Here is a 27,034-nt window from a genome sequence, read left to right on the forward strand (position 1 = left end):
GCGGCGGGAAGCGCTCCCCGCCCACGGCCGGGCCCGGGGTTGGGGGGAAGCTGAGGGGAGCTGCCGTGACTTCCTCCCGCGCTGAGCAGGGGAAGGGCACGCTGTGTTCCGGGTCTGGGGGTCGGCTGGTGAAGCAAAGGCCTCCCACCGGCCGCGGCCCCTACCCCTGCCCCACCGCCGCCGCGGCGACCATGCGCTGCCAGGCCCGCAGCAGGCTGAGGGGGTGGTGCCGCTCCGCGCATGCGCCAGAGGCCTCCGCTGAAGGGCGGGGACACCCGACGACGCCCGCCGGCGGACCGTACCACACCACTGCGCGGCGTAGGGGTAGGCGAGGAAAGCGCTTCCGCCAAGAATTCGCTTATGAGGATTCCTTGCTGGCTCCTTCCCTGACTGTGTGTTTGAATGAGAGTTAAGGGCCAGGAGAAGCAGGATAGAGCCGGGTCTCGCTCGCACGCCTCCTCTCACTCTTCTCTCTCCCGCGCCGAACCCCGGCGGCGGCGGCGGATTAGGCACGTCCGGCTTGCTTCCCCCCCCCGCCTCGCTGCCGATGGTAGGGCCCGCTCGCGCTGCCCGTGGCCCGGCGTCGCGAGTTCCCGCTCTCCCGCGTCCGCCTTCTCCCGCCCCTTCCCTCCTCCGCCTCCTCCCTCCGTGCCGGCTCGGCGGTCGCCTCGGCCTCCCGTTCCCTCCCCCCGGCTCCGGCTCGGCCCCGGCGGCGGCCCTATGGCGTACAGTCAGGGCGGCGGCAAGAAGAAAGTCTGCTACTATTATGACGGTGAGCGGGAGTGCGCGGGCGCGTGTGTGCGGAGCCCTTCTAACGGCTGCCCGGGGCGGCCTGACCCCGTCCCCCGCCATTACGGCCCACCCCCCCTCACGGTACCGTGGCGGTCCCGGTTTGGGGTGGGGGGGTCCCCGCCGCCTCCACCTGCGGCGCCGCCGCCGCGCCCCGCTCCTGCCATCGGCCCTGCGCGCTCCCGCCCCGCCGCGGGGCTGAGCCCCGGGGGGCCGAGCCCTGGGGGGCCGCCGGGCGAAGGGGGAAGCGGCGGCGGGAGTGGGGGGTTGGGGGGGTGGCGGTGGGGTTGGAGCCAGGGGAGGTTGAGGTCGCGGAGCTGCCTGCAAGGCCCAGCGGGGTGAATGCGGTGTCTATTGTTCCCCCTTCCCCCCCCCCCCAACACCACCAAAAAAATAAAGAAAAAAGAAGAAAAGTTGAGACACTCCCCTCCATCCGCTAAGCACAGAGGCGTTTGGAGTCGCTGCCGCGTCTGGCTCCTCCCCTGCAAAAAAAAAAAAAAAAAGTCTAGGCCATGTGTAGCTTCGGCACCTGGTGGTCCTCGGCGCTGGGGCCTTGCCCTACTGCTGCCTCCCCTCCGGGGGGCTGAGGGCTCTGCCTCCCCAAGCCTCCCCCAACACGTATCAGAGCGGAGGTTCGGCTTCCACCGGCCCCTCCGCCCGCCAAACACGAAAGTTGTGTGCGTGGGTGTTTAATAACAGTGAAATGGGAGTCGCTGCGTGCAGGCCGCCCGAGTTCGCCCGCTCCTCCGGCGGGGACGCGGCGAGTCGCGATCTGCGTTGTCAGCCGCGGCGGAAAACAGTGCATCGAGCCCCCTGCTTACTTTCAGATATTTGCAGCGACTTGTTTGTGGTTCTCTCTGGCCACAGGCAGCAGCGAGAACTTTTGGTTTTCTTCTTGAGTTTGCGTTTGGTTTTCTTTTTTTTTTTTTTAATTGGGAGGGTAAGCTCATTGGTCAGATTAGTTAAGAGCTTTTATATATTTTTTTAAATTGCCTCGGTGGTGTTTTAGACTGGTATTGGTAGTATCCAGGAAAGAGTGAGGTTGAGGCTGTTCTGATGTAGGGTTTTGGTGTGTTCACCATTTTGGAAATGAAGATGAATGGTTAAACCCGCTAAGATATCAAAGGTGTCCGCTGCTGTAGCAAATCTGCCATTCTTTAGAAATGGCAGATCTTGTGGGGCCTGTCTTGGTTTGGTTTTTTTTACTACACTAAAGAAGGCCGAGTCGTGGTTGCCGCCCCCTTCTCTTTGTTGCTAGCTCTGGTTCTTTGTTCAGCCTAAAGGGGAAAGGAGGCCCCTGTTAGGGAGAGTTTTGGTGAGGCTGGAATCTTACTTTTCTTTGGGAAGAAGGATGACTTTTTGCTTTGTTGAAAGGAAGACTGCAGTGATAGTTCAGAAGCTTTCTCTCTGCAAATGTTTGCCTGAGTTTTTTTAATCAATAAGCTTTTTCTTTTTTTTATTTATTATTTTAAATAAAGTCACGTGGTTATAGTTTACTAGGTATCAATATCTTCAGTTTTTCTGTGGTCCCTTTATTTTCATGCTCAGTGCTAGTGTCAGAGTCTCCCTTAACAGCCAAAAAGCTATGCCAGTGAAGAGGGGGGAGAAACTGGAGAGGGAAGAAGTTTTCAGGTGGCAGAATAATGGCGACTTAAAAGCAGTTGTAGCTCCTATCTTGCTTGAATATGTAGACTAGGATAAATGTGGTTAAGAATAGTGTAGAGAAAGGAGTATCTGTTGTAAAAGCGATTTTTAAAAAAGTGCTTTCTCTGTGGCAGAAATTTAGCAGCTTTGGAATGGTTTTGATGCCTTTTTTTTTGTTGCGAAATACAACAGTTATTTTACACTTATTTTGTAAATAGCGCTATTAGAATACTTCTGTATTTCTATAGTAGGTAACACTGATTTGTGGTTCATCTGGCAATTCTAAGTATCTTGTAACTGTGTTGTACCGGCAAAGTCTTGAGTCAAGGTGAGGGGAGTGTTTGAAACCTTAAATAACTCAAACCAAAAAATACAATGATACCTCAAGCACACAACTGAGGCAGTGGTGTATCTCCAAGTATGTCGTAACTGAAGTAAATTACCATTTATTGTCATAATTTTCCCTCCACACGTACTTTCACTTTGTTTCTTTAAAAGTATACACTAAAAAGTGTTGAAAAGTGCTAGAAGGCATATATGCATATCTTTGGGATGCAATAAATTCCTACATGCTTTTTGGGAAACTTGGTGTGATTGTCATCTAAAGTTGCATTTTTAAAGTAGCCTGTAACTTACAAAGTTTTTTCAGCGTGTATTGCTTGTTAATGCTTTCTGATAATTAAAAGCTTTAATAACCTTCACACTGTACCTGGAACCAATAAACTTTGGGTAGAAGAAGCTTGATTTAATTTTCTGCAGTTTGTTTGTAATAGACTGTCAGCCATATCTGGTTTGCAGAATTTGCATTGCTCGTGATCATGCTCAGGTCAGGAATTTTTTTTTAATTTGAGACAGTATACTATAGGAAGAACTAAAACCTCACAAATTAAGACATTTTAGCCATCTTACCTAAAATATTTTTAGCAACTGCTTCTAGTCTTAATATATATGACCGTAGCTTACCAAAGTCTGTTGTTCATGCTCCTTACAACCATGCTAGATATGGAAAGATATTGTAGCATTTGTTTTAGCCTTTTACCATGTATCTTCAGGTTGTTGCCACGGTCTTGCAACAGACTTGGGTGGCTTGGGTACTTCAGTGGCCTCTTCCAAAATAGGTACATGTTGTACAGTTGCCCACAGCAATGAGGACAGGACCCAGAGGGTCTTTCCAACTGTGCTCCTGTACATCTAGGCACAGATCTAGAGAATCGTGCAGCAGCTAGCATGGCTACAGTTAATAAGTGTACTTATTCCATGCCAGTGCACTAGCAGTAGTGTATAGGTTGCTTCTTGTGCATAATTTAATGTGGGTGTTCAAAAGGCTCTACCTTCATGAAAAATGTCAGAGATCTGCATCAGAGTGTGGTTGGTTCCACCCATAACGGCGAGACGAAACCTGTTTTAATAGGGCAGTATGCAGCTATATTCAGATAGTTTTTAAGTACATTAACACGTACAGTTTAAGTTCATCTCTGCAGATATAAGCTTTACCTGAAGAGTGTTTCATGGAGACTCATCAATGTTTTGTGCAGTGGCTTCTGAACATGGTGGTGGTGTCCAACCTCTGCTCAGGGGTCAAAAGTCAGAACTTTGCTAGTCTTGTGATGACTGCTTAATTTTAAAAACCAGAACAAAACCCCCAACCCTTCAGATGATAGTGCAGTAATTCTAGGCCTGTTTGAACAGCTGTTTGTTAGACTGATCAAACATTGGCATACAAGTATCTAAAGGGTGGGTTGAAGGAGGATGGTGCCAGACTCTTTTTAAATGGTTCCCAGTGACAGGACGAGGGGCAATGGCCACAAGTTGGAACATAGGAAGTTCTGTTCAAATACACGGAAAAACTTCTTTACGGTTAGGGTGACAGAGCACTGGAACAGGCTGCCCAGGGAGGTTGTGGGGTCCCCTTCTCTGGAGATTTTCAAGACTCGCCTGGATGCAGTCCTGAGTAATGTGCTCTAGGCAATCCTGCTTTAGCAGGGGAGTTGGACTAGATGATGTCTAGAGGTCCCTTCCAACTCTGAAGATTCTGTGATTCTGTGATTGATGATCCTTTTCTGGATTAATCTTTACATGAGTTCACCTGTTTGTATTGCAGAAGTCAATCCAAATGTAACTACTGCTATTAAGATTTTTTTCATGTGGTTTCCATTGTAGTGGTTATGTTTCTGCACTTAGTACAGTTCTGAAATACCTCATGATTTCATGTTAACCGTACTTTAAATAAGCAGAGATATGGTCGGTGTATATCACAATTTATCTGTATCAAAGTTACAAAGTAATGTAACTTACAAGTTACAAAGTATCAAAAAAGATAAGTAAATGTCATATCTTGCCTCTTTGTTCAGGCTGTTAAGACTGTTTTGTAGTGGGTTAATTTAAAGATGCTATTTTTCTATCTATTTTAGTAACTAGAGAGACTAAGGGACATAGCAGCTTTTGTTACTCAGTTGTGTGTTTGTCAGATGTAATTGAAGTTCCTTTAGGGCGTGTAGCCTCTTGTATTTTTCTATGTATTAGAATATTTAACATCTGTAGACCTTGCAGAAGTCTCAGATAAAGAAGTTGAGTGTCTAAAACTTATGTTCACCAAAGGAATCACATGAGTTTATCTTTATTTTATAGCTTTCAGAATTTAGGTGAGAAACTTTTATGAATTGAGAAGTATTCCCCCCCCCCCCATATATGTATTTTAACCCAAAACGTAATAGTGTATTTGAAAACTTAATTTTCAGATAGGTCTTCTAGTCATTTGTTGGTATCACATTTTGCATCATGTGGTGAACAGTGCAGGACAATAAACTTGTGCTAGCATTAAACTGGTATTTGACTTGTCTCATTTTAGTTAAGGACTCAACTTTTCAGAGATTATGTTGTTACTTCTCTATGGGAGCCATTTATCTGATATTTTTACTGGTATAAAAGAGTAAATTTCGGTCTTTGAAGCCTTGCTGTGAAAGATAAGTATATTTGCCAACTTTCTGCATATACTACTTTGCATTTTTTCCCTCTGCTTCCTCTTTTCAGTTGCGTTCTGTTCTTTTGCACTTTCTGTGCGCACCCACGCTGGTGAGTGATACAAAATACACCTACAAGACTTCTGTATGATTTTTACCTTTGTATTGGCAAGTTTAGGATCAAGTACTCATACTGCCTGCAATACTAGTCTTGTGCACTTGGCCTCGCTGTACCTGTTTTTCGTATGTATGCGTACTGTTGTCAGAGTCAGTCTGGCACTAAGTGCAGAGCTTTTTAGCTCCATCACTGGGGGAGATGTCCCATCCCTGCACACATTAGCTCTTGGTACACCTTGCTTTTCTCCCCAAAGTACTCCAATAAGGCTGTAATATATTGGAGAAGAGGTTTCAGGATCAATGGATGAAGAGGTTTCAGGACCAGCGGAAGAAGCCTTTGTACCAGGAAGGGCACCTTCTCCTTCACTGGGTAAAGGAAGAGAGACTTTTGACACCTTTGCCTTCACCGGAGGATAATGTCTCCAAGATGGGTCCCCTTTGTGATGTGATGTTGGCTGGAAATCAGGGTGCTAATGAAGAAAGAGGAACCTCTTGCGTACCTTTTCCTTCCCACACCCCTGCCAAGATACACATTGCAGCAGTCCCTTGAAATTTAGTGGGCTTTTTTGTCCATATGATTGACTTTATTATTTTTTTTTATGATGCTAATGACAATACCCTTTTTTGTTTGTGATGCTAAGACCTGAAGGATGTAAATGGTATTGCCTATTGCTAAAGTGTATTATATTGATATCAGTTGTTAAGTCGTTATTGCTGACCTCTAATACTTATCCACAGATCTTCTGTTTGATTAAATAAACTCCCATTAAATTTACTGACATGCCAGTTCTTTTAAAAGTTTTCCTTTCTGGTAAAAAAATAAAGTGAAAGTTAAAAGGTGTGCTTAAGTTATTGATTTATTATTTTTTTTAAGTGTACACTGCAGTGTATGTATGGTTTGTAGAGTGCTTAATTTTGAATCTGTTTAATTGATTAATTACAATATATTGAAGGATATGTTGCAAGTATATATGGGAAACTCTTTTTTCTTTTACGTGAGGGAAAATAAGAGATCTTTCGTAAGAGAGAAAATCATTCTTAATTGTCCGCTTCCTTACCCATCGGCATTATGACTGTCAGGGACAATGACTGTACAAGCTGAAGTAGTTAAAATTAAAACAAAAGGTATGAAATATATACATGTTCTTTAAGCCACAAATGCATTTATAATGAAGTTTCCTCAAAAGTATCATGTTACTGAAAGTTACTATTGTCTTAAAAATTTCAAAATTTTAAGCTCTTACTAGCTTGAAGCTTTGTAAATCTGTGACTTAACAGTAACTTCACAAAACGAAGTAGGGCTAGTAAATGGTTGGTTTCCATCTTCCAGTCATTAGTTTCAAAGAGACGTGATAGGTCTTTCCTAAACACCAAATTTATAAGGTAGTGTTTTGTAAAATGTTTGGAACTGTTTTTGCTGACAGGGGTCAGCAGGGGTGTGGGTGTACTCTCAGTACCTTTTGCTCTTGACCTGCATGTGATCAAAAGTGCAGGCTTGCAATAAGTATCTGCAAGACTCCATGTAACTGCAAGACTCCTTAGTAACTGACAAGAAGTGCTAATCTTCGAGTTAAATACCTAAGTTAAGAGTAGGTCCAGGTTCTTCAAAGTTCTTGACTTAATGTTAAAACTTGGTATTTTCATTGCTGTGGGATAGCTAAGAGCTAGGTGTTGAGCGATTGTTTTTCTAGGTAACCTCATCTTGCAATACATGAGGTTATATCTGTTTTTCTTAAGTGTCCTCACTCTCCCTTTGAAAGCTGGATTTTAGAATGCTTTGAGACTTAGAATCTTACTGTAATGGCTGCTTTTCGTGGTAGTTGGAGATACTACTGCAACCTGACATTTTTCCTTCCTCCTGAGCTGGAGCTTGTGTTGAAGAAGCGAAACTGAAGTTGTTTTGTAGCAGTGCTGCTTCTTACCTCTGACTACCAGAATTTGTAAAATAGTACGACGTTTTGAAAATAGTATTGTTCCAAGTGGACAAGGCAGACCATGTTGGAGGATGTGAAAGAAAAGTAAAAATTTGGTCAAAAAGAAAAGAGATGCTCTTGCAAAGAATTGTTATGGAACTCTCCAGATGAAAGCCATTCGACAACTGGACATACCTTTTAGGCTTGTCTACGTTTCCAGAAACATATGGATTGCTAGTTCTGTTTAAAATGGTTTGTGTCTTGGGAATGTCAGTATTCAAAGTAGAGGTGTGTATGTTCTAACAGTACCTGAGCCGGGGAGAAAGCTTAACTAGCCCGTGATAGCAGCCATTCTTTTCTTGGAAGCGAGCGTCAAATTTGTTCACTTAATTGTGTGTCTAGTTGTTCTCCAATTAGATTACAAGGTTCTGTTAAACTACTGTGGATCCCTAGCAGCAGGTGGCTGGGGAATGTTAGTCTGTGTGGTTGCAGCAATGGATCTGAAGCTAACTTCTGGAATGTAACTGCTAGGGTTAGTAGTTAAGGGCAGGCTGACAATGGTATTCTAAAATCAGCTCCTGCAAAACGGCAAGTTTTACTACAGCCTCTGTTATGGTACAACGTGGCTACATCATCACTAATTTCTGCTCACCTCTTTATTCCAGTTTTGTTTCACATTACTTTATTCTTCAGTTCCTGCATGCTGTTTTCATCACTCTTGATTTGAAACCACTTATTGTGGGCTGCTTTGCTCACCCGCTACTGTCTGCTTGTAGTAAAGGTGTTAGATTTGACCTCCTTTTTGCCCTCTTGCTTCTGATGTATGACCTTTATGCACCATTTGTTTTCCTCATGGCCTTTTTGAAATAGACAGTAGTCGCTTTATCGGTTTGTGGGGTTGTTCTGTTTTCATTTGTTTTTTTGAATCATTGTACCTGTTTTCTTCTGGGAATGATTCTTTTAAGTAACAATGAAAAGTTGCTTTGTAATATGAATAGTTACTCATTTGTGTAATATTAACAGGTGATATCGGAAACTATTACTATGGACAAGGACATCCAATGAAACCTCATAGGATCCGAATGACCCACAACTTGCTGCTAAATTATGGCTTGTATAGAAAAATGGAAATTTACGTGAGTATAAGCAATAGAGAGTGTCAACTGAAGCATTATAAGTTATTTTTAAAGGGCTTCAAGTATTCTCACACAGATAAATGGAAAGAAGCAGAAGTGGAAATAAAAAAATACTTAAATAGTGTATTCAGAGCTTTCTTACTTGGAAATGAAGCAGTATTTTGTAGCTGGTGAGGGCTGCAGATTGTTGTCCATGTCTGGAAAAAGTGAGGTAGAGCCCCAGTAGAGACTTCTCACCAGTATTTCTATGACTGGGGGGGCTGGGCTATTGGGGGTACATTGGGGTAACTGCACAAAGAATTAACTAAGTTGTCTACTAACAACAGAGTAGTTCCTGCTTTCTGTAAAACAGCACTATTCTCAGTTTCACTGTTCTCCTTTTAGGGTAGATTAGATTTCTCTCAAGTTGTCTGTTTTAGACAATTGTTAGCTGATTTTGCAGAGCACTGATTATTTCTATAATTTATTCTTTGTTATCAGCGACCCCACAAAGCTACTGCTGAGGAAATGACCAAGTATCATAGTGATGAATACATCAAATTTCTCCGATCGATAAGGCCTGATAATATGTCTGAGTACAGCAAGCAAATGCAGAGATGTAAGTGTCAACGTTGGCTACTAAATCTCTATGTATGTGCTTTGATGGTTAGCATTGTTTAAAGCTAAGAATTCAGGAATACAGAGGTATGAATGTGACTTAATGGTGTTTGGAGGTTAGAGAAATACTGTAACAAAAGTAACATGTGCCTGCCTTTAGCTACACTAATTTTGGGGCTTTTCTATAAAAAGCAGCCATCTTGGCAAAAATGTTCTTTAAGCTTATGGAAGGATTTTTGCCTCCCCTTTCACAGGGTGTATTCTAGATGTGAAATAATACTTTCTGTAAGCTTAAGTTGTGAGCTGTTTGCAAAACTGTCTTAAGATCTGTTCTAATGCAAAATCTTCCTGAAAAAGAATAGCTTTTAGAAGAGTAGAGAAGTAAAAATCAATGTGTGAAAATGTGTTTAAGTCAAGAAGAGGAGTTGCTCATTCCTGTTGGAGGGAGATAGTAAAAAAATGTGTATTATTCACTGTTCACCCTTTCTGTTAATTTATTTCTTTAATTATAGGGATAAGCTCACAGTACTGTTAGGAATGCTGTTTGACAGCTATTATATCAATTTAAAAGGCAGTATTGTAACCTCTTTATGGTGCCTTATTCTCAGCAAGTTATCTTTCTAAGTAATTGTGCATTTCTTACCATGACCTATGTTAATCAGTACTTCTTCAAAAATCTGAAAATTATCTAATGTCTTGTTAATGAGGAGACAAAGTTTCCTGGGGAAACTAAAATAATTAAATAAATAAATTAGTTTGAAGTCATATTAGATTATAAAGACCTCACATTGTTTTTACTGCTTAAAATTTAGCCTGACAAAAATGTGGCAGGGGAGGTGGAAGTAGTTAAAGTGCTGAATGAGCTATGCATTGCATGTGTGTTATCCATGCGTATGACGATGCTGTTGGAATGATGTTTTTGAAAAGTATTGCATTTCTTACACAGTTAATGTTGGAGAAGATTGTCCTGTATTTGATGGCCTGTTTGAGTTTTGTCAGCTGTCAACTGGAGGCTCTGTTGGTAAGTATAGGACAGCCTTTTTGTAGCTTTATTACATTTATGTCGGCAACTTAAAACTTTGGTAGTATATTTAAAACTGAAGCAAATATAAGTGGTTTTTGTAAAGAAATGATTGTGTATCGGTTACTTGATATATCTCGTAATTGACAGTCTGTATTGGTAAGAGATCAGATCTAGGATCAACTTACTTAAAAAATACAGTACTATTTCACGTAACAGATTTAAAGGCCCTCAGAAGTTTCTGACTGCGTTTCTTCTCGTTTTTGTGTGTCTTTTTGCAGCTGGGGCGGTAAAATTGAACAGACAACAGACAGACATGGCTGTTAATTGGGCTGGAGGACTTCACCATGCCAAGAAATCGGAGGCATCTGGTTTCTGTTATGTCAATGATATTGTGCTTGCCATCCTTGAGTTACTGAAGTAAGTTCAGTACAGGGGATAAAGATAAAATTATAGAAACTGTCAAATTCAAGTATTTAAATGTTTGACAATATGAATTGTAATTATTTCAGTGAGTTTTCATAGCCGATGTTGAACTTGCACAGTTTCAATTAAGAAAACTGGCTTCCGCAAGAAGTTTAAAATAAAATACAGGAAAGCTGAAAAGATAAGGAATAGGAGACTCAGCCTGCAGAAGGCTCCAGGGAGACCTTATTGCAGCCTTTCAGTGCTTAAAGGGGGCCTGCAGGAAAGATGAGGACAAACTTTTTAGCAGGGCCTTTTGGTTAGGACAAGGGGTAATGGCTTGATGGAAGATTTAGACTAGATAGAAGTATTTTTTTTACATAAGCCTGGTGAAACACTGTAACAGATTGCCTAGAGATGTGGTAGATGCCCCATCCCTGGAAGCATTCAAGATCAGGTAGGATTGGGCTCTGAGCAACGTGATGTAGGTGGAGGTGGGGGGCTGTTGGACTAGATGACCTTTAAAGGTCTCTTCCAGCCCAAACTATTCTATGATTATATTCTGTGATTATATTCTATGATTCTATGAGATAGGTTTAAAAAAGATATTTAGAAGTACTTCTTTACACAGAGGATAGTGAACTTCTGGAACTTGCTGCTACAGGAGGCTGAAGGAAGCAGACAGCAACAGCAGTTTCAAAAAAAGAGATTAGACATAATCGTGGACAAGAGGTCTGTAAATAGATGTTAAAGACCTGAGCAACAATGCACCCTGTAAAACACCATATGCTGTAATTCTGGATGGTGGGGAAGTACTAGGGTAGCAGACTTCAGAAAATGGACAGGTTTACATGCTTTTTGTAAATGTTAATCTCCAGTTGCCACTCATGGGGACAAGATAGTGGGCTAGATGGACCACTGCCCTGACCCCTTAGGACAGTCATTATGCTCACAATCATACACCCATTTAGTTTCTCGATATGCCTGCTTATTTACTATCGTTTCAGTTGTTACTAAAGCAAACAGGAATATTTAGGGAAGATCATGCGCTGAGCTTCCTTGGATTGCTACATGAATTAATGTGGCTGTTATGAATAAACAATGAAATAACAGCTGTGCTGCTGTGACTGCAAAATAAAAAAATGAGAGGAGTAATAAAAAAGTGATGATAGAATTAACTTTTGAGCAGTAATGCTTCACTAAAATTTCAAATCCTGAGTGTTAACTTGTGCTGCTTCAGGGGACTGTATTCCTCCTAATAGCATACAAATCTCATTTTTTTTTACAAAAAAATATTTTAGGTATTTAACACTTGTGAATGGAGCAGCTGAGTCTGCTGGTGAGGGAAGGGAGAAGCAGCTGTAATTGGGAAGTGTTTTTTAAAGATGGAAAAAGTTTTGGAAAGACGCTAACAAATAGTTAATATTAACATATTAATTAAGACATTCATTTTAATGTACAGTGTGTATTTGGGATCTGTCTGCAGTCCAAGAAAAGCGATATGATTTTCTATGGTTGAATCTTGAAGTTTTTAGGTTAACGTGCATGTGAAGGAAGGAAACTTTCAGATAATTATGGGTTATTAACCATAGGAAACCATCCAGTTCAGTGTTTTGTTAAGTGAAAAATCTTAGCCCATCTGAAATTACGGCTTCTCAGACTCACTTTCTGTCACACTGTGCAAAGCATCATAAAAATGCATCTTCTGATGTTGATAGACTTTGTTCTTTACTGAACAAGGGATACAAAGGGATACTTACTGTTGTTTCCAGTGCTCTGAGGCTTCAAACAGCTGGTTTCTCTATCCATCTCAAATAAACTGATCTGAAACTTGCAATAGTTAAGGAAATACTAAGCAGTAACATAATAAATACATTCATGCTAATAGTAAGCGTGATACAATTGGAAATAAGAATGTGCCTATTTTTACAAGTTGCAGAGGTGAAGAAGAAAAGTTGATGGAAAAGAAGTATTTAAAATTATTTTTTGCGGGCTTATGGAACAGGGGTTATTCCTGCTCATGGCACTATGCTGTTTGAAGTGTGCACTAAGAGATGTTTTAGTGCAGGCTGTGCTGGTAATTACTGAGAAGGCAGAAAGAAATGCCCTGTGAAAGGAGCGAATTCAGCGGATGTGAACAGCAAAGTGGTGTGAACAGAAACAAGGTATAGCTTCTATGGAGTGAGACAACTTGATGTAACTACTGAATACATTACATAGTTTACTTATTTTTATGAATATAAGCTTATTTTCGTTATTATCCAAACTGTACTGAGAATTCTAAGAGCATATCGTTACTTCAACTAAAATCATCAAAATGTTCATAATCTTGGATTTTAGTGTTTGGTTGGGTTTTTTCATTAGGTTTTTCCTTGTTAGGCATCAGTATATTATGAACGTAACAGATAATGATGATTTCTCATACGTGATTTTCTTTCTAGGTATCACCAAAGAGTGTTGTATATTGATATTGATATCCATCATGGTGATGGTGTTGAAGAAGCATTTTATACCACAGATCGTGTCATGACAGTATCATTCCATAAGTATGGTGAATATTTTCCGGGCACAGGGGATCTTAGGGTAAGGTTGAACATGAAATTTCATTAGGTGATAAATTCCCTCTTAATCTCTTCCTTGTAGATACTGTTTTAGTAGTAGGTTACAATAACTGTATCCAGTAATACAATACAGCAACAAGTTTTCAGCAATTAGGTTAGTTTGGAGTGATAGATTTTTTGAAGAACCTTAGGAAAAAAAAACATCAAAAACAATCAGGATAGTGGGGAAGTGAATTATTCACTTCTACACAAAATCAACACCTGCACTTTTGTATAAATTGTCTCAGATTTTAATTAAAATGTATAATTAGTTTAGTTCACTCAGATTTTGGAAATGTCTCTAGGAAGATAAACATTATAAATAAACTACATTATCTGTACATTTCAATTCTGCATATACAGTGAAAAGTAGCTGTTTGGAGATCATCTGGCTTCAAAACTTATTTCAAATCATAGAATAACTTTATGTGCCAGAGCTTTAATAGTTGCAAAGCTTCAGCTGCAACTTGAATTTACTGTGTTTTATTTGCCTAGTAATACAGTTGGCTTGTTTTTTGGAATATTTCTTATGTTGTAAAGTGTTTTCAGTTCTCATGATGCTCACTGCTGAAGAACTTCAGTAAGTCCCACAGACAATTGTGTTCTAATCCTTATAGCTAGCTTGAAGGAGGGAGCATTGGCCTGTGAAGAATTATCATTTAAGCTGTTGTAGAATCTCTGACAAAGCTGAGAATGGCAACTAATTTTCTTGTCCCTTCATATTAATTCTAAGTTAGTCATTCCTCATGTTAGGCCATTAGAACAGGAAATTGTTCCACTTCATAACTTGAAAGAATATTTGAAGTATTAGGATTAATCTATTCCTCGTTTCAAACTCTTACATCACACCTCTTGTTTCTCAGAGGCACTCCCCAGATAAGTCAATCCTCTGGTATTAGCAAGTTTGCACATTAGTTTGTACACAAAGTTAATAATTTTTTTTAAAAAATTGTAAACACTTCTAAAGAGTTGACCTATAAAAATGCTGTGTTGGGAAAGAATTCACTGTGCTCCTACTATCTTTAAATTGATTCGAGAGATGCAGATATTTGTGTTTCTACTAATTTCTGGAATGCGTGCTCCCCAGTGTGCTAGTGATACGCAGAGGACACAAGAGCAAATGAAAGTTAAGCTTTAAATCAGTGGGGGGCTAAGCATTCATTTCAGTGTGGTTATTGGAGTTGAATGCTATTATGGTTGTTAGATTTTGTTAAACTGCATTCTAAATTGATTTAGGTAGAAATCAGATTAGGTATTGTTTTCATCCATGTGGTTTAACTTGACTGTCCACAAGGTGGTAGTGGTGCTTCAAACAAAAAGCAGCTCGGACCCGAATGTTTATAAAGACAAGCTGTTGTTGCTGAATTTGGCTAAAATTTTTTTGAAGGGTTAGATATCTTGGCTTTTTAGAAACGGCACTTCCCGTTGACAGAGAAGTTTATGGATTCTTCACCTCACCACACCCAGGACAAAGTTTAAAGATACACAGTTGAAATAAATAGAATATTGTATGTTATTGGGATTTTTTTAGCACAGTGTAAGTGACAAACAGTACCTCAGGCACGGTAACTTTTATTCTGTGTTGCTAGCTAGTATTTTGAAATTAGTATTGTCTGCATACAGACTTCAGCAGGCTTTATTGCAATTATTATATCCCCCATAGGATAAAAAAACCCACAACATTAACTTCTTCCTGCCTCCAGAGCTTGCAAAGCTAATTGAACTAAAGGGAGAACTAATTCTCTGAAAAGTCAGCGTTCCTTCTGGAGACCAGTGTTGTGCTGCTTGCTTCTGCTCAGCTTGATCTGCCATAGCTGATTTTGTACATCAACTTTAACAGTCAAATCTTATCTTTGTTTTTGTCGGTGCGTTCCATTCAAGCTTGTTTCTGTAATTCTTTAGTTAGTTGGTCTAGTTTGCTGATCAGGTTACACTTGCTTGATGTGGGAACAAATCGTGCATCAGCCGGTGATTTTGTGATTGCAGCTCCATCGATGTAGCTGAATCTTACAGAGGTTGTCTAGTTCAGCTGCATTCATCCATTTTCTGCTGAAGCTATTGTGCAGTCTTAACTTCCGGTGTCCTTAGTAAGTTATTTGACTTTCTACGCATCTTAGATGGTAGCACTAATCTTGTTTTAGATACACACAGGTAGGTCAGTTGAGACTGTAGAGCTACATAGAGGCCCAGGTTCCCTGAGGAAATTTGATCCGTTGATGAATGGGCAACTACCAGAATGCTATATTGTTTCTTTAGTGTTTATAACTGATGCAAGTATCAGTTACAAAAAACATCCCTTGAGTAGCTCAGGCTGGAAAGCAATTGCCCTGTTTAGTGGGAAGTAGCGTGAACATGTGTCTTTGCTATGGTTTAGGATAAGATTGATTTAATGCCTTCCCCCCTTCCAATCTGGAAAGCAAGGCACTATCACCTTAGAAAAATGAGCATCTGAAAGCCTAGGTGATTCACTTGAGAGATTCTGGATAATTGTCATGCCCCAAATCAGCCAGAGTTGAGTTCAGCGCAGGGGTCTTCAGTATCACTAATCTTGCAAAACTATGAAATGTTAATAATGTGTTGGAGGAAGAAAAAAACCCTTAGCTGTTAACATTGTGCCTATGCTACATTGGCCATTTACGTCCATGTTTCTTGCGCACACACCTACAATAAAAGCTAGTTACTGGAAGCGGGATATTGCTGTTGCATTCACTGCTAAGGAGGCCCCACTGTACCTTTATCAGTGGGAGGGAACTGCTCTGTAAACTGGATCAGTTTCTGTCTTAGTGGTGAGCTAAAGGGAAGTAACAGGAATGTGTGGCAAATCTTTAGGTTTTGAGCTGATCATCAGAACAATAATGGATGGATTCAGGGTTTATTCTCTTGATTTTTTTTTTTTTTGCAAAGAGTTTTTTCTTTTAATGCATATGTTGTCCAGGAAAGATGGTAAGATAGACTGATACAGTTCCTGCCTTGTCACCTGATGGAACTGGAAATAATCTACAATTCTTTTTTTTTTTTTTTTTTGTTTGAAGAGTCTCGATTTCTTCAAGAGCACCTATAAGTAGCCTCTGATTTTCTTGTCTCCCTTTTGCTGCAGCTTGTTCTTCATCCTATGTTCAGAGCAAAGAATATGGTTTTTAAAACCTCCTTAAATCCAAATCTTTTGTACAGAGCCAAAGACGTGGATATCACTTTGCTGCTTCTCAGTTTTCTTTCTTGATTTCACCCAAGTATTTTTACCAGGCTGAACTAATCAGTTATGTTTTCTCTTTTTGTCTTAAGTCTTTGAATTAAAAAAAGCAAGTGTACTTCCTGCAAATTTAGTCTCGGTGTACAATTCCTACACTCCAAAATGATTTTATGGGAGAATGGGAATCAAGTAAGATACTTTGCCTCTTTTCCCCTTGCAGACGTGAATATACAAAATAGCGCATCAGACTTGTGTATACTTTTTTCTGTGATACTTTCATGTGCTTCTGTATTTGGAATAAATCATTTTTCATCTTTGTTCTTAGGACATTGGTGCTGGAAAAGGTAAATACTATGCTGTCAACTTTCCAATGAGGGATGGTATAGATGATGAATCATATGGACAGATATTCAAACCAGTGAGTACTTTTTTTCTTTAAGTTCTCTGGAAAGGTACTGATTTCATTTTGTGTATCTATTTTCATAATGTGAATTAACAACTTGCTGTTTTCTACTGATTATAGATTATATCCAAAGTAATGGAGATGTACCAGCCCAGTGCTGTGGTATTACAGTGTGGAGCAGATTCACTGTCTGGTGACAGGCTGGGATGCTTTAATCTTACTGTTAAAGGTAAGCAGAAAAGTTCGTGTTTGTAACTCTTTATTTAATAGAAACCTCTATCCTTCATACTATTTTTCAAGACACTTGCATGATGAGGACTGGAGTCACAAAGATTTTGTTCATTACTATGATTAATCACCTCTTTCTTTGCTATACAGGGATGGCCAAAAGAAACCCAGAAGTTGCCTCTTTCTTTCTGTCCATCTAAAAAAGTTAAGAAGCTTGGTTTTCCATGTTCTTCCTAGCCACTCAAGTGATTCCCTTTCTTCTATGCACAGGCTTTCTGTAGCTTAAAAGCGATGTTCTGGAATGACAGGACGTCAGCAGTTGTCCTACTGCAGCACTTACTATGATGGACAAATAACAAAACTAGTGGTTCACTTAGTACGACTACAGATACTAAACATCAAACACCTTGTTGGGCGTAAAATAGGTATTACTGAACTGAGAATACTCACTGCATTGTTAAATTTATAGTGGTGTGTGTTATACCGAGCTTTATGTTAACATTCATTTTTATTAACTTGTATAGAATTAGTTTATTTTGGTATTATTTACATTTCTACCCAAAACAGTGATTCTCATATGTGAGATGAGATGTTAATTTATCAAACGTTATTATTATATTATTATTTTTTAATTATAATTATATGTTTTTTAATTAATATTATTTATTTAAGTGACAAAATGTTAAATGTATGTTGAACTCTTGTTAAGCCTTGAGTCCAGCCTGTTTGAATCATTAATTTTCTGGGTTTTCTTGTTTTTGTGTTTTCTTAATGAGGCAATTAGAGTTTTGTAGGCAACAAAATGCAGTATAGTGTCTGTTGGGTCTGCAGTGTTTCAGGGTTCTTTTCTTGATTTGCACCAGGTGGCAAAGCTACTTCAGTTGCCCATACAGCTCAGATTTTTTTCCATCTTACATATCTTGGAAACCAAGAGAGCTGCTGCCTCCTACAGATGCCTTTCAGTATGCTGTATCTCCCTGGAGTGTGTACTGTCTTGGCACCAGTTCACTCTGTAAGCAAGACTTAGCAACCTCTAATACAGGTTCAAATTTAGAAGTAGAAAGGACCAAGTACTGATTTACTGTTTTCCCTTTTTCCCTCCTTGCTTTTGACTGAGAAATTGTCCCTAGATTTGTCACTGTATATTGACATCAGTTACGAAAGAACGAAACACTAAACATTCTAAGAGCATTTCAGAACAGCAGCAATAGAGCATCATGCAAAGTCTCTGAAGACTGGGGTGGATAATATTCGATGTATTTTGTACGTTTCTTATCCGTAGATCTTGATTTCTTGTGAAGTTGTGCTTAGCTTTTGGGGGAGACAGTTCTGTTTTACTTGAATCAATTCAGTTCTCACTTGATAAGTGTGGCTGCATATATCTGATTAAATACTTCATTATACATTTTTCTATTTAGATATTTTGCATGTATTGTCAATTCTTTTTGTGTTTGACAGGTCATGCTAAATGTGTGGAAGTTGTAAAGACTTTTAACTTGCCATTGCTGATGTTAGGAGGAGGAGGATACACTATTCGTAATGTTGCTCGATGCTGGACGTATGAAACTGCTGTTGCCTTAGATTGTGAAATTCCTAATGGTAAATATTAATACCTAAATTAATATTTTATTAAGAAATAATCATGGGAGGGTTTAAGTGAACAGATAGCAAATATTTCTATAGCTAACTGTAATGCATCAGTTCAGGATAAGCTGCATAGAAAGCTATTGGTAGGATTTAGCCAATAAATTTTCAGTAGTTTATGCACTAAAATTTAAGCATTTGGGGCTTTTTTATGTCTTAGCAAATGCTTTGAATGATTGGATCATTTTAGGAAAATTCAAAACATGTAAAACTTGCAGAACCTTAATTGTAACTATTTTTAATATGAAGGTCATCAGTGTGATAAAATATATACTGCATTTTGATAATAACAGTGTAGACCTGTGTAGGTTGGGCACCACAGACATGGTATTCATAAGAAATTAATGAGCATGCAAGTGTACATTTTATGTAGTAAAATGTAACTCTTCTTCATTGTATCTATGACTCAAAAGTAAGTGAAAGTATATTGACGACTTTGCTTCCATTTGACTCAATTTTGACTATACAAGCTATCATAAAAAAACCATGAAAATAAAAAAAAGCAACAGTAGACTTCTTTCAAATAGTTGAATAGTGAAGTAATTTCTTTGAAGAAGATCCCCAGTGATCCTTCACTCCATTTACTTCTGGCCAATTATACTTCTGGACATGTTTTTGGAATGCCTTTTTATAAAATTGGTATTTGGACTGGTTTGTTGCACATCAGTCATTGGCAGTTTCCACATTGGACTGCAACTTTTGCTGATAACCTTTTGCTATTCATGTATGTCTTGCTGGATTCATAGTGTTTCCATCTGATTTCAGTGGAATGCTGCTGTCAGTGAGAAAAGAATATTTGGACTGTACCTTTCAAGATGTATATTTTCCATCTTGCATGCCAATATATATTCTTTGTCAGCCAAAGCTTTTGAAGAGACAGTAATATTTCTTTATCTTGTGACTTTTTTTTTTCCACTAGCATGTCCGATTAAATGTACATATATCAAGTTTTTTGGATATTTTTTTAACATTCTTCTCAAGTTTGTGTGTCCCTGTCATCTTTAATCTATTCTGAGAAAGAACAGTGCATTTCTAAATGTTGCAATAGCAAGTTAATCTTCCTGTCTCTTTTCTGTCCACCTAACAACATTGCATATCCTGTAAAAATTAGAAATGAAGAAACAAAACAAAGGGTTCAATTGGAGGTGGATTTCAGTGTCTTTTCTTAAGGGCTTCTGAGTTTTCTAGTTTTCTGTTACTTTATCTGTGAAGATACAGTCATATTACGTATAAAATACTACTGTTTTTCTGCATATGAAGTCTTTGTTGACTTCATTTTGGGGATTCGATGTTTCAGTCAGGGGACCATTATCTGTGAAAATGCAAAAAAGCAGGGGAAGGAGAGGAACGGACCGCCATGGTGGGCATCACTGAGCCACTGTACAGCGCTTACTGTGAATAATGAACTAGCTGTGATCTTCAGCCTAATGATACGTATTATATGTTTAACTGAAGAAATATTTTGAATAGCTCACTTAAACCTTTCAAGCTGGACTAACTTTGAAAACAGCTATAATAAATCATCAGCTGATCTTCTCTTTTCTGCAGAAGTATCATTTTTAGTTGTTATACCAAATTTGTTACTGGTGTTGTTCCAATGTATATTCTAACATGATTACAGTAGAATTTTCTCTTGCTCTTTATATTTTGCCAATATATTTAAATTCATCTATTGAATAATTTAGAGGAAAAACACTGAACGGTTCAGGCAGTACTTAAGTATTACTGCTTACCTGAATGCTTCAGGTTTGATAGTTCTCTAGCTAAAATCCTGTCAAAACTACTGCTGTATTTAAAATCTTTAAAATCTTCTTTTGGGTCACAAAGTTGTCTTTTATGTTTTGTTTATAGAGTTGCCATACAATGACTACTTTGAGTATTTCGGACCAGACTTCAAGCTTCATATTAGTCCTTCAAATATGACTAATCAGAATACGCCAGAATATATGGAGAAGATCAAGTAAGTAGTGATTAACTTACCTGTCAAGTAGGTCACGTGGATCACATTTCTCCAGAATTTTGTTAGGCAGTTTTGAAAACTGTACACCTTTTTGTTACACACTAAAAATGAGTACTGAATCCATCGCACATATTTTTCATTTCTCTCAGAAGAGATACTTTTAAAAAGTCTGTTCCTATAACAGTATGTATGCTTATGAAGTTCTATGACTATAAATATGAAAATTTAAGACCCAGCCTGGGTTTTTACTTTTTCCAGCAGCCAAAGAGATGACTGTTTTACTTGGCTTCCCATTCTAATTTTGCAGAAAGTTTATCCCGTCAGGAAAAAAGCTGGTATGCTGCGTTGATTAGGATTTCTAATTCTCAGCTCCACGTCTAAGCATGAATTGAGATTGTCTTTGTAGCAGTCAGCTGTGAAAATAAGTCACATGTGAGCTTGGACATCCAAAATTGTGGAAAGATAGTGATCCATATGCAGGCAATTGAGTGACTGTGGCTTGACAAATTCACAAGGTTTGAGACGCTCTCGTTGCCAAGCTTTAGCTATGTGTTTTTAGCCTGTGCTGCTTCTGATACTTAGTTTATTCCTCCTCACATCCTGAAGGTTTGATTGTAAACAAATGTTTTACTTCAGGGATGGAGTAATGCGTGCATACAATCAATTCTGTACTCAACTGATAAGAGATAATTTGTTATCCTGAAGTACTTTTTGCTTACTGAGGCTTGTCCCTGCTCTGGGTTTAAAAGAATAAACCCCTGCCCCAAGTTTAACAGGCTGTTAACAGTGCACAGGAATTCTTTTGGTTACTAAAAATAGCTGAATAAAGATGTGAAACTAGCTGTGTAAGTTTGCCAGTACTGCTATAACCTGTAAAATTGTCAAAGAGCAAAATTCACCAAAGCGGTAAAAATACTAATTTTTGAAGTGGTTGGTGTATAGACTGTGATTGGTGCTCCTAACACAAAGATATAAATCACAATCAGATGAAAGGGTTTTAGTTTTTAATAATGTGCAAGGGGAGGAAAAAAACTGCCTGTTTTTCACTGATGTAATTCTGCACCACTACTCTGCAGTAATAGTGCTCCAGCTGGTGGTCTGCCAGGCTGCTTGCTGTATATTGAGTGTTGCTGAGTTTTCATGGTGCGAGTAGGCTGCAAAACTTGCTTGCTCTTTAACACATCTCTGGGCGCGGATTCTGAGTGTTCTGTTGACAATCTCACATCCTCATACTAGCACCCACAAAAAGAGCAATGACCCATCATTTCAGAGAATCGTCCTTCAGTTGTTTGCTTTCACAGAGACCTAACTCAGGGGACTCCCTGGATTGGCAAAACTGGTTTCCCAGGTCGCACAGAATCACAGGTCATGTGATTTGAACAGAGACAGAGTCTGTAAGGATTCCAAAAAAGAAGCAGTTGCCATTTATCTCTTCAAATTGGGCAGAATGATACTGAGATAGTTGTTACAAGTGCTAATATTTGATGCTTGCCACACCTTTCTCTCTACTTGGACTTGTCCGCAGTGATAGTTTTAAGTCCCAAGAGAAGTCCATTGTCCTTCCTTCTCCTGCACGTGGTGCTTTGGAGTTGGGGGTCCATCGAATCAGGTTGCTCAGACAGGAAGGAACTTCTCTCTGTTCTCCCTGAAACATCCAATAAGGAATCTTATCCAGATGGATCACTTTTGACCCTGAAGTCAATGCTGCACACAGTGTGGAAATCTTCATGCTTTTAAGTGTTTGGTTTGCTTTCTAAGAAACTAGACCATAGTTTATTATCCTACTTAATACTCTAGCTTATTATAAACAGAGCAATGCTGTCACTTGATTCAGCCCAAGTGAGTAGTTGTGCTGACCCTGTGGGGAATTGGAGATTTAAGTTGATTGAAAGAAGTGTTTAAAAAGTTCAAAGAAAATGATGTTCAAGTACACTGTTGGATACTAATGATCTGTTAGGGATGTAACTATTTCTGAACTTGGCATGCTTTTTTTTTTTTAAGTGAAACTGACTCTAAAGCAAAGCAGGTTAACTTTGAATGCAGAGTTTTCAGAATTAAGTACAAAATCCAAGGAAATACTGCTTCTGTGTAGTTAAAACGTCCCTTGTCTGTTACTTGCAGGCAACGTTTATTTGAAAACTTGCGCATGTTACCTCACGCACCTGGTGTACAGATGCAGGCCATTCCTGAAGATGCTGTTCATGAAGACAGTGGAGATGAGGATGGAGAAGATCCAGACAAACGCATTTCTAGTAAGAAATACCTCTTCATGATAGAGCACGTCCAAGTGGAGTCTTTTTAGATTTAATTGTTCAGAACCTTAGTCCTAGTAGTGCAGTGTTGGAAGATTGGCAGTTTTCTTTCCTGAGTAAAAAACTTTGCCACTGCGCTGCCAGTTTTGCTGTCCTCAAGGGGGAATCTCTGCACAAATCTGAACCTGTTAAAGGGGTTTAAAGAAGTGCTGAAAGAACGTGGTTTTTTGCATCTTATGAAACAGTCTGGCTATTTCAAATCTAAGAATTCCAGAAGTCTCACATGAACTGTAACTAAAGGAACACGGGACTTAGCTTCTGTGTTTTGCTATTAATAAAAAATAATGTTCCAAATCAATGTAAAGTGAGATACTCTGTTTTTAAGAAAAATAATCTTTTGTTTGGGTTTTGTTCTGTGTTTTTTGGGGGTTTTTGTTTGTTTGGTTGTTGTTGTTGTGACAGATAGGTTTTCCATACTTGTGACACTGCCCTTAACTTTATTACCGTCAGCCCTTGTAGTAACAATGAGTTGTTCTCCAGCTATAGCTTAGGGTTTCCTGCTACACTTAACGCTTTTTGATGGTGGAGTAATTCTATAACCTCTTATTGGTGCACTGTCCATTTTCTGAACTGCTGAAACCATGTTTTCTCCTGGGATTTTAGTTTCCAGTATTTTAAATTCATTTGATATATGTTAAAATACTCCCACCCTCCTCCTGTGTCTCTGTAAAGCTCTTTGCGGAAGTCATTGTGAGAGTCCCAGAGTATCTTGAAAAGATAGTGGGTTTATCCATAATTAGTTCATCAACATTAAATGATTATAGTATATTATTACTCATCCTTAACTTGATAGTTCTCTTTTATTAGACCTATTGTAGTTCACTTTATGCTTAATTAATTTCATGAATCTAAATCCTAGTTCGAGCATCTGATAAGCGCATAGCCTGTGATGAAGAATTTTCAGATTCTGAAGATGAAGGGGAAGGTGGACGACGAAATGTTGCAGATCATAAGAAAGGAGCAAAGAAAGCCAGGATAGAGGAAGACAAAAAAGAGACGGAGGACAAGAAAGCAGGTGGGACTCTGGTGTGGTTTCGTCCTATATTTTATAACTGCAGATATCAGTTCTGTGAGGAGAAAGATGCATTTTCTGCTAACAGCTAATTAGCTGTTGAGATGATGATTTATTTTTTCCATCAAATTTAAAGCATCTATTTTAAATTAATCAGTTTCAATATACAGCTATTCACACTAGAACAGTATTTTCGGCCAAGGGTTATTGTTGCTTCCCCACAAGTTTGAAATCTTAGAGCCAGGGATTTGTATAGCTTAATGAAAATAAGGATAAAAAACGGTTCTTGACTTAAATACGTTAGACAAAGAGTTTTTTCTTGCTTTTTTTTTTTTTTGGTGAAGTAGAGCCAACTAGTTTTCTCTGAAACAGGAGCTGGATGTGGTTCTGGGCATAGTGTAATTTCAAGGACTCTTGACTTTTCCAAGAACAGACTACATCTTAGGGCCAGAGGGCACTCAGGGGATACCCAGGTCTTGTTACGGCATACCATACCATCGTTATGGCCATTCAAGAGAGGCCTGCCCTGAGGTATTTTGAATCACTGGGCTTTGTGCCCAGATCACTCCTTTGAATGGATGCATTTAACACTGTATGTTAATGTGTAACCAACCACTTCTTTTAAAAGCTAGTTCCCTCTGGCTAGGAGCATATACAAAAAAATGTGACTTGGTCATGCTTTTTTCTTCTGAAGTCTTTTAAGGTTTTTCATGCATCTCTTGGTATACTTAAAATCTTGTTATTTTTCAGATGTTAAGGAGGAGGATAAATCCAAGGACAGCAGTGGTGAAAAGACAGATGCCAAAGGGTAAACCCTAATTAATTAATAATGAATGTCACCTTTTTGAAAAGTGTTTATTAATTTAAAATATTATAAAGTATTGATTTCTGTAGAGATCACTTTCACTTCCTCATAATACTAAATGTTTTAGATTAATGACAGTAGTAATTCAAAATTGCATTTCTGAAACAGTGAATTGAAAGAACGAAACAACTTAACAGTTTAATTTTTGCCTTTGTACAGAGCAAAATCAGAACAGCTCAGCAATCCTTGAACAAAAGATAGCCTCTCATCAATTGCAGAACATAATACTAGAGTTGGAGAATACCTAAAAGAAGAAAAGTTTTCGTATCAAGAGAGACTGCTGATTTCATTTTGTACTATTTGGCATGGACCGTATTTATTTTCAAACGGCTTTGTTCTGGTTTTTTGGCAAGTTGTATTGTGAGTTTTCTAATTATGAGGCAGAAATTCCTTTCTTCACCATGCTTTATGTAATAGTATTTAAAAATGGATGTGAGTTATTATGTTAAATGTCTAAACTGATCTATTAAAGTAATTTGCCTTTCCTGAGCTGATTTTACCTTTTTTGTAATTTTATCTTTATTAAAAAAAAAAAATTGTACTTGGTTGTCTTTTGTCCATCATTGAACTACGTAGAGGGAAAACTCCAGGTAAATCAAGCAGACTTATGTTTGAGTAGCTAGTGGATTTAAATGGACAGCTGGTGAACACACAAGTTGAACTGTGTTGCTTTCATCGACTCCACGCATTTCAGTGGCTTCTGCATGGGGTGCAAACAAACGTACTGGAATACAAGTACGTGAGGTTTGAACAGGCTGAATAAATGGCTGAAGAGATGTTGGAATAAGGTGGTTGTATGAAGTGACATTTTAATGTAAAGCTTTAAAACTCTGTATTCATATGCTTTGTATTGTCCAAGAACCTTTTCCAGTGTCAGAATCTACCCAAAGACTGATTAGTTTGCTGTTCATTAAACTTGTATATGGTCGTTTTTCAAAGGTTGCAAGATAGGAAGTGAAAGTTTGGATTTTAACTTACAAGCCATTCTGACTTTTTACAACTATGAGCAACGCAAAACTTTGTCCCCCTTAAAAAGAAAGGTTTTTACTGCCTTTCTTCTTGATTCATTAGTTAGTTCTGGTGCCTGAATTGAAACAAAGACCTGGGTGCACACATTCCTTTTTTTTTCTTAATCTACAATAATTGTCTTATAGGTTGACATTTAATGAAACGTGCAAGCTTTGGTATCAAGACTTCAAAACAGTGAGGACAGAAGTTTGCAGAACTGCATTGCTAAACAATCTTTTTCTTTATTTTTTTTTAAATGAAAATCTTACTACTTTTTTCTTTTAAAACTATTCTCACTCCTTTACATAAAATTCTGGGATTGTCATCTTGGGCTAATTGATTCATTCATGCTAAAATTCCAATTCTGAATTACTTGTGCTTTTGTTTTGTCCAAATGGTATATTCACCGAAGGCTCTTCTGAAGGTGTGTCATGTGTTGACTAATTTTACTCTCTTTTCCAATTAGAATAACTTTCACTAAAAATAGGACTACTTGATATGTAGGAGGGGAAAAGTTTTGTTTTCTTAATGCCTTTCCAGTATGCGTGTGTGTGTATATATATTTCTTTTTTTAAACCTTTAATCTTCCTGAATATTCCGTCTGTCTTGGAGTCCTCCATTTGGACATTTAGACTCTTGGGTGAACTTTGTAAGGCTTATATTCTTAAAGGTGTGGGGAGAGATACAGTGGGATTTTTTCAGCACCCGTGTACTAGTGCTGTGTTCTTCCTTCTAGGAAAGTACCCATCAGACTGAAAATTAATTTATTTGAACTTTTGGTAGATCATAAATGCTCTCTGGACACCTCTTTGAGCATCTGGAACTTCAGCGATGCTTTTTGTAACCTGAAGAGATTTGGGGAGGACTTGCTGCATTTTTTTTTTTTTTTGTGCTTGATTGAGCCCTAGATTTGGAGGCAACATCTGGGAGCAGGCGTGCAGTCTCCCATGTAGATCTTAATAGCTGCCTGCTCCCTAGGCTGAAGAGGATAAAAGTTGGATTTGGGGAACTGGTAGAAGGGTTGTAGGATTGTACTAACAGGGTGGGAAGAGGTCAGTGGCATCGCAAGTGTCCACTGGTATTTGTAAAGAGTTTGGCACTCTACATTCTGTTACAGAAGTTTTGACTCTATAGAACTGAAGATAACATATATTTCTATATTCACTGTGTGTATACATCTATTCTTTTTAAAAAGTTGTTCCATACCTTGTTCATGTCTCTTACAGAGTT

At 38.8% G+C, this 27,034-nt stretch overlaps 1 protein-coding gene across 1 annotated transcript; it reads left to right on the forward strand.

Moving 5' to 3' along the window:
• Window positions 1-315: 315 nt before the first annotated feature.
• HDAC2 (histone deacetylase 2) lies at window positions 316-25,295 on the forward strand. Its single transcript, XM_074580920.1, has 14 exons — window positions 316-772; window positions 8,447-8,559; window positions 9,040-9,157; window positions 10,103-10,177; window positions 10,459-10,597; window positions 13,024-13,165; window positions 16,698-16,790; window positions 16,896-17,004; window positions 18,462-18,602; window positions 20,499-20,607; window positions 22,729-22,859; window positions 23,779-23,934; window positions 24,682-24,739; window positions 24,956-25,295. Exons 1-14 carry the CDS (start codon window positions 403-405, stop codon window positions 24,984-24,986), a joined length of 1,785 nt encoding a protein of 594 aa, XP_074437021.1. The 5' UTR covers window positions 316-402; the 3' UTR covers window positions 24,987-25,295.
• The last annotated feature ends 1,739 nt before the right edge of the window (window positions 25,296-27,034 follow it).

This window comes from Larus michahellis, chromosome 3 (assembly GCF_964199755.1).
Source record: "Larus michahellis chromosome 3, bLarMic1.1, whole genome shotgun sequence".
Classification (NCBI taxonomy): Eukaryota; Metazoa; Chordata; class Aves; order Charadriiformes; family Laridae; genus Larus; species Larus michahellis.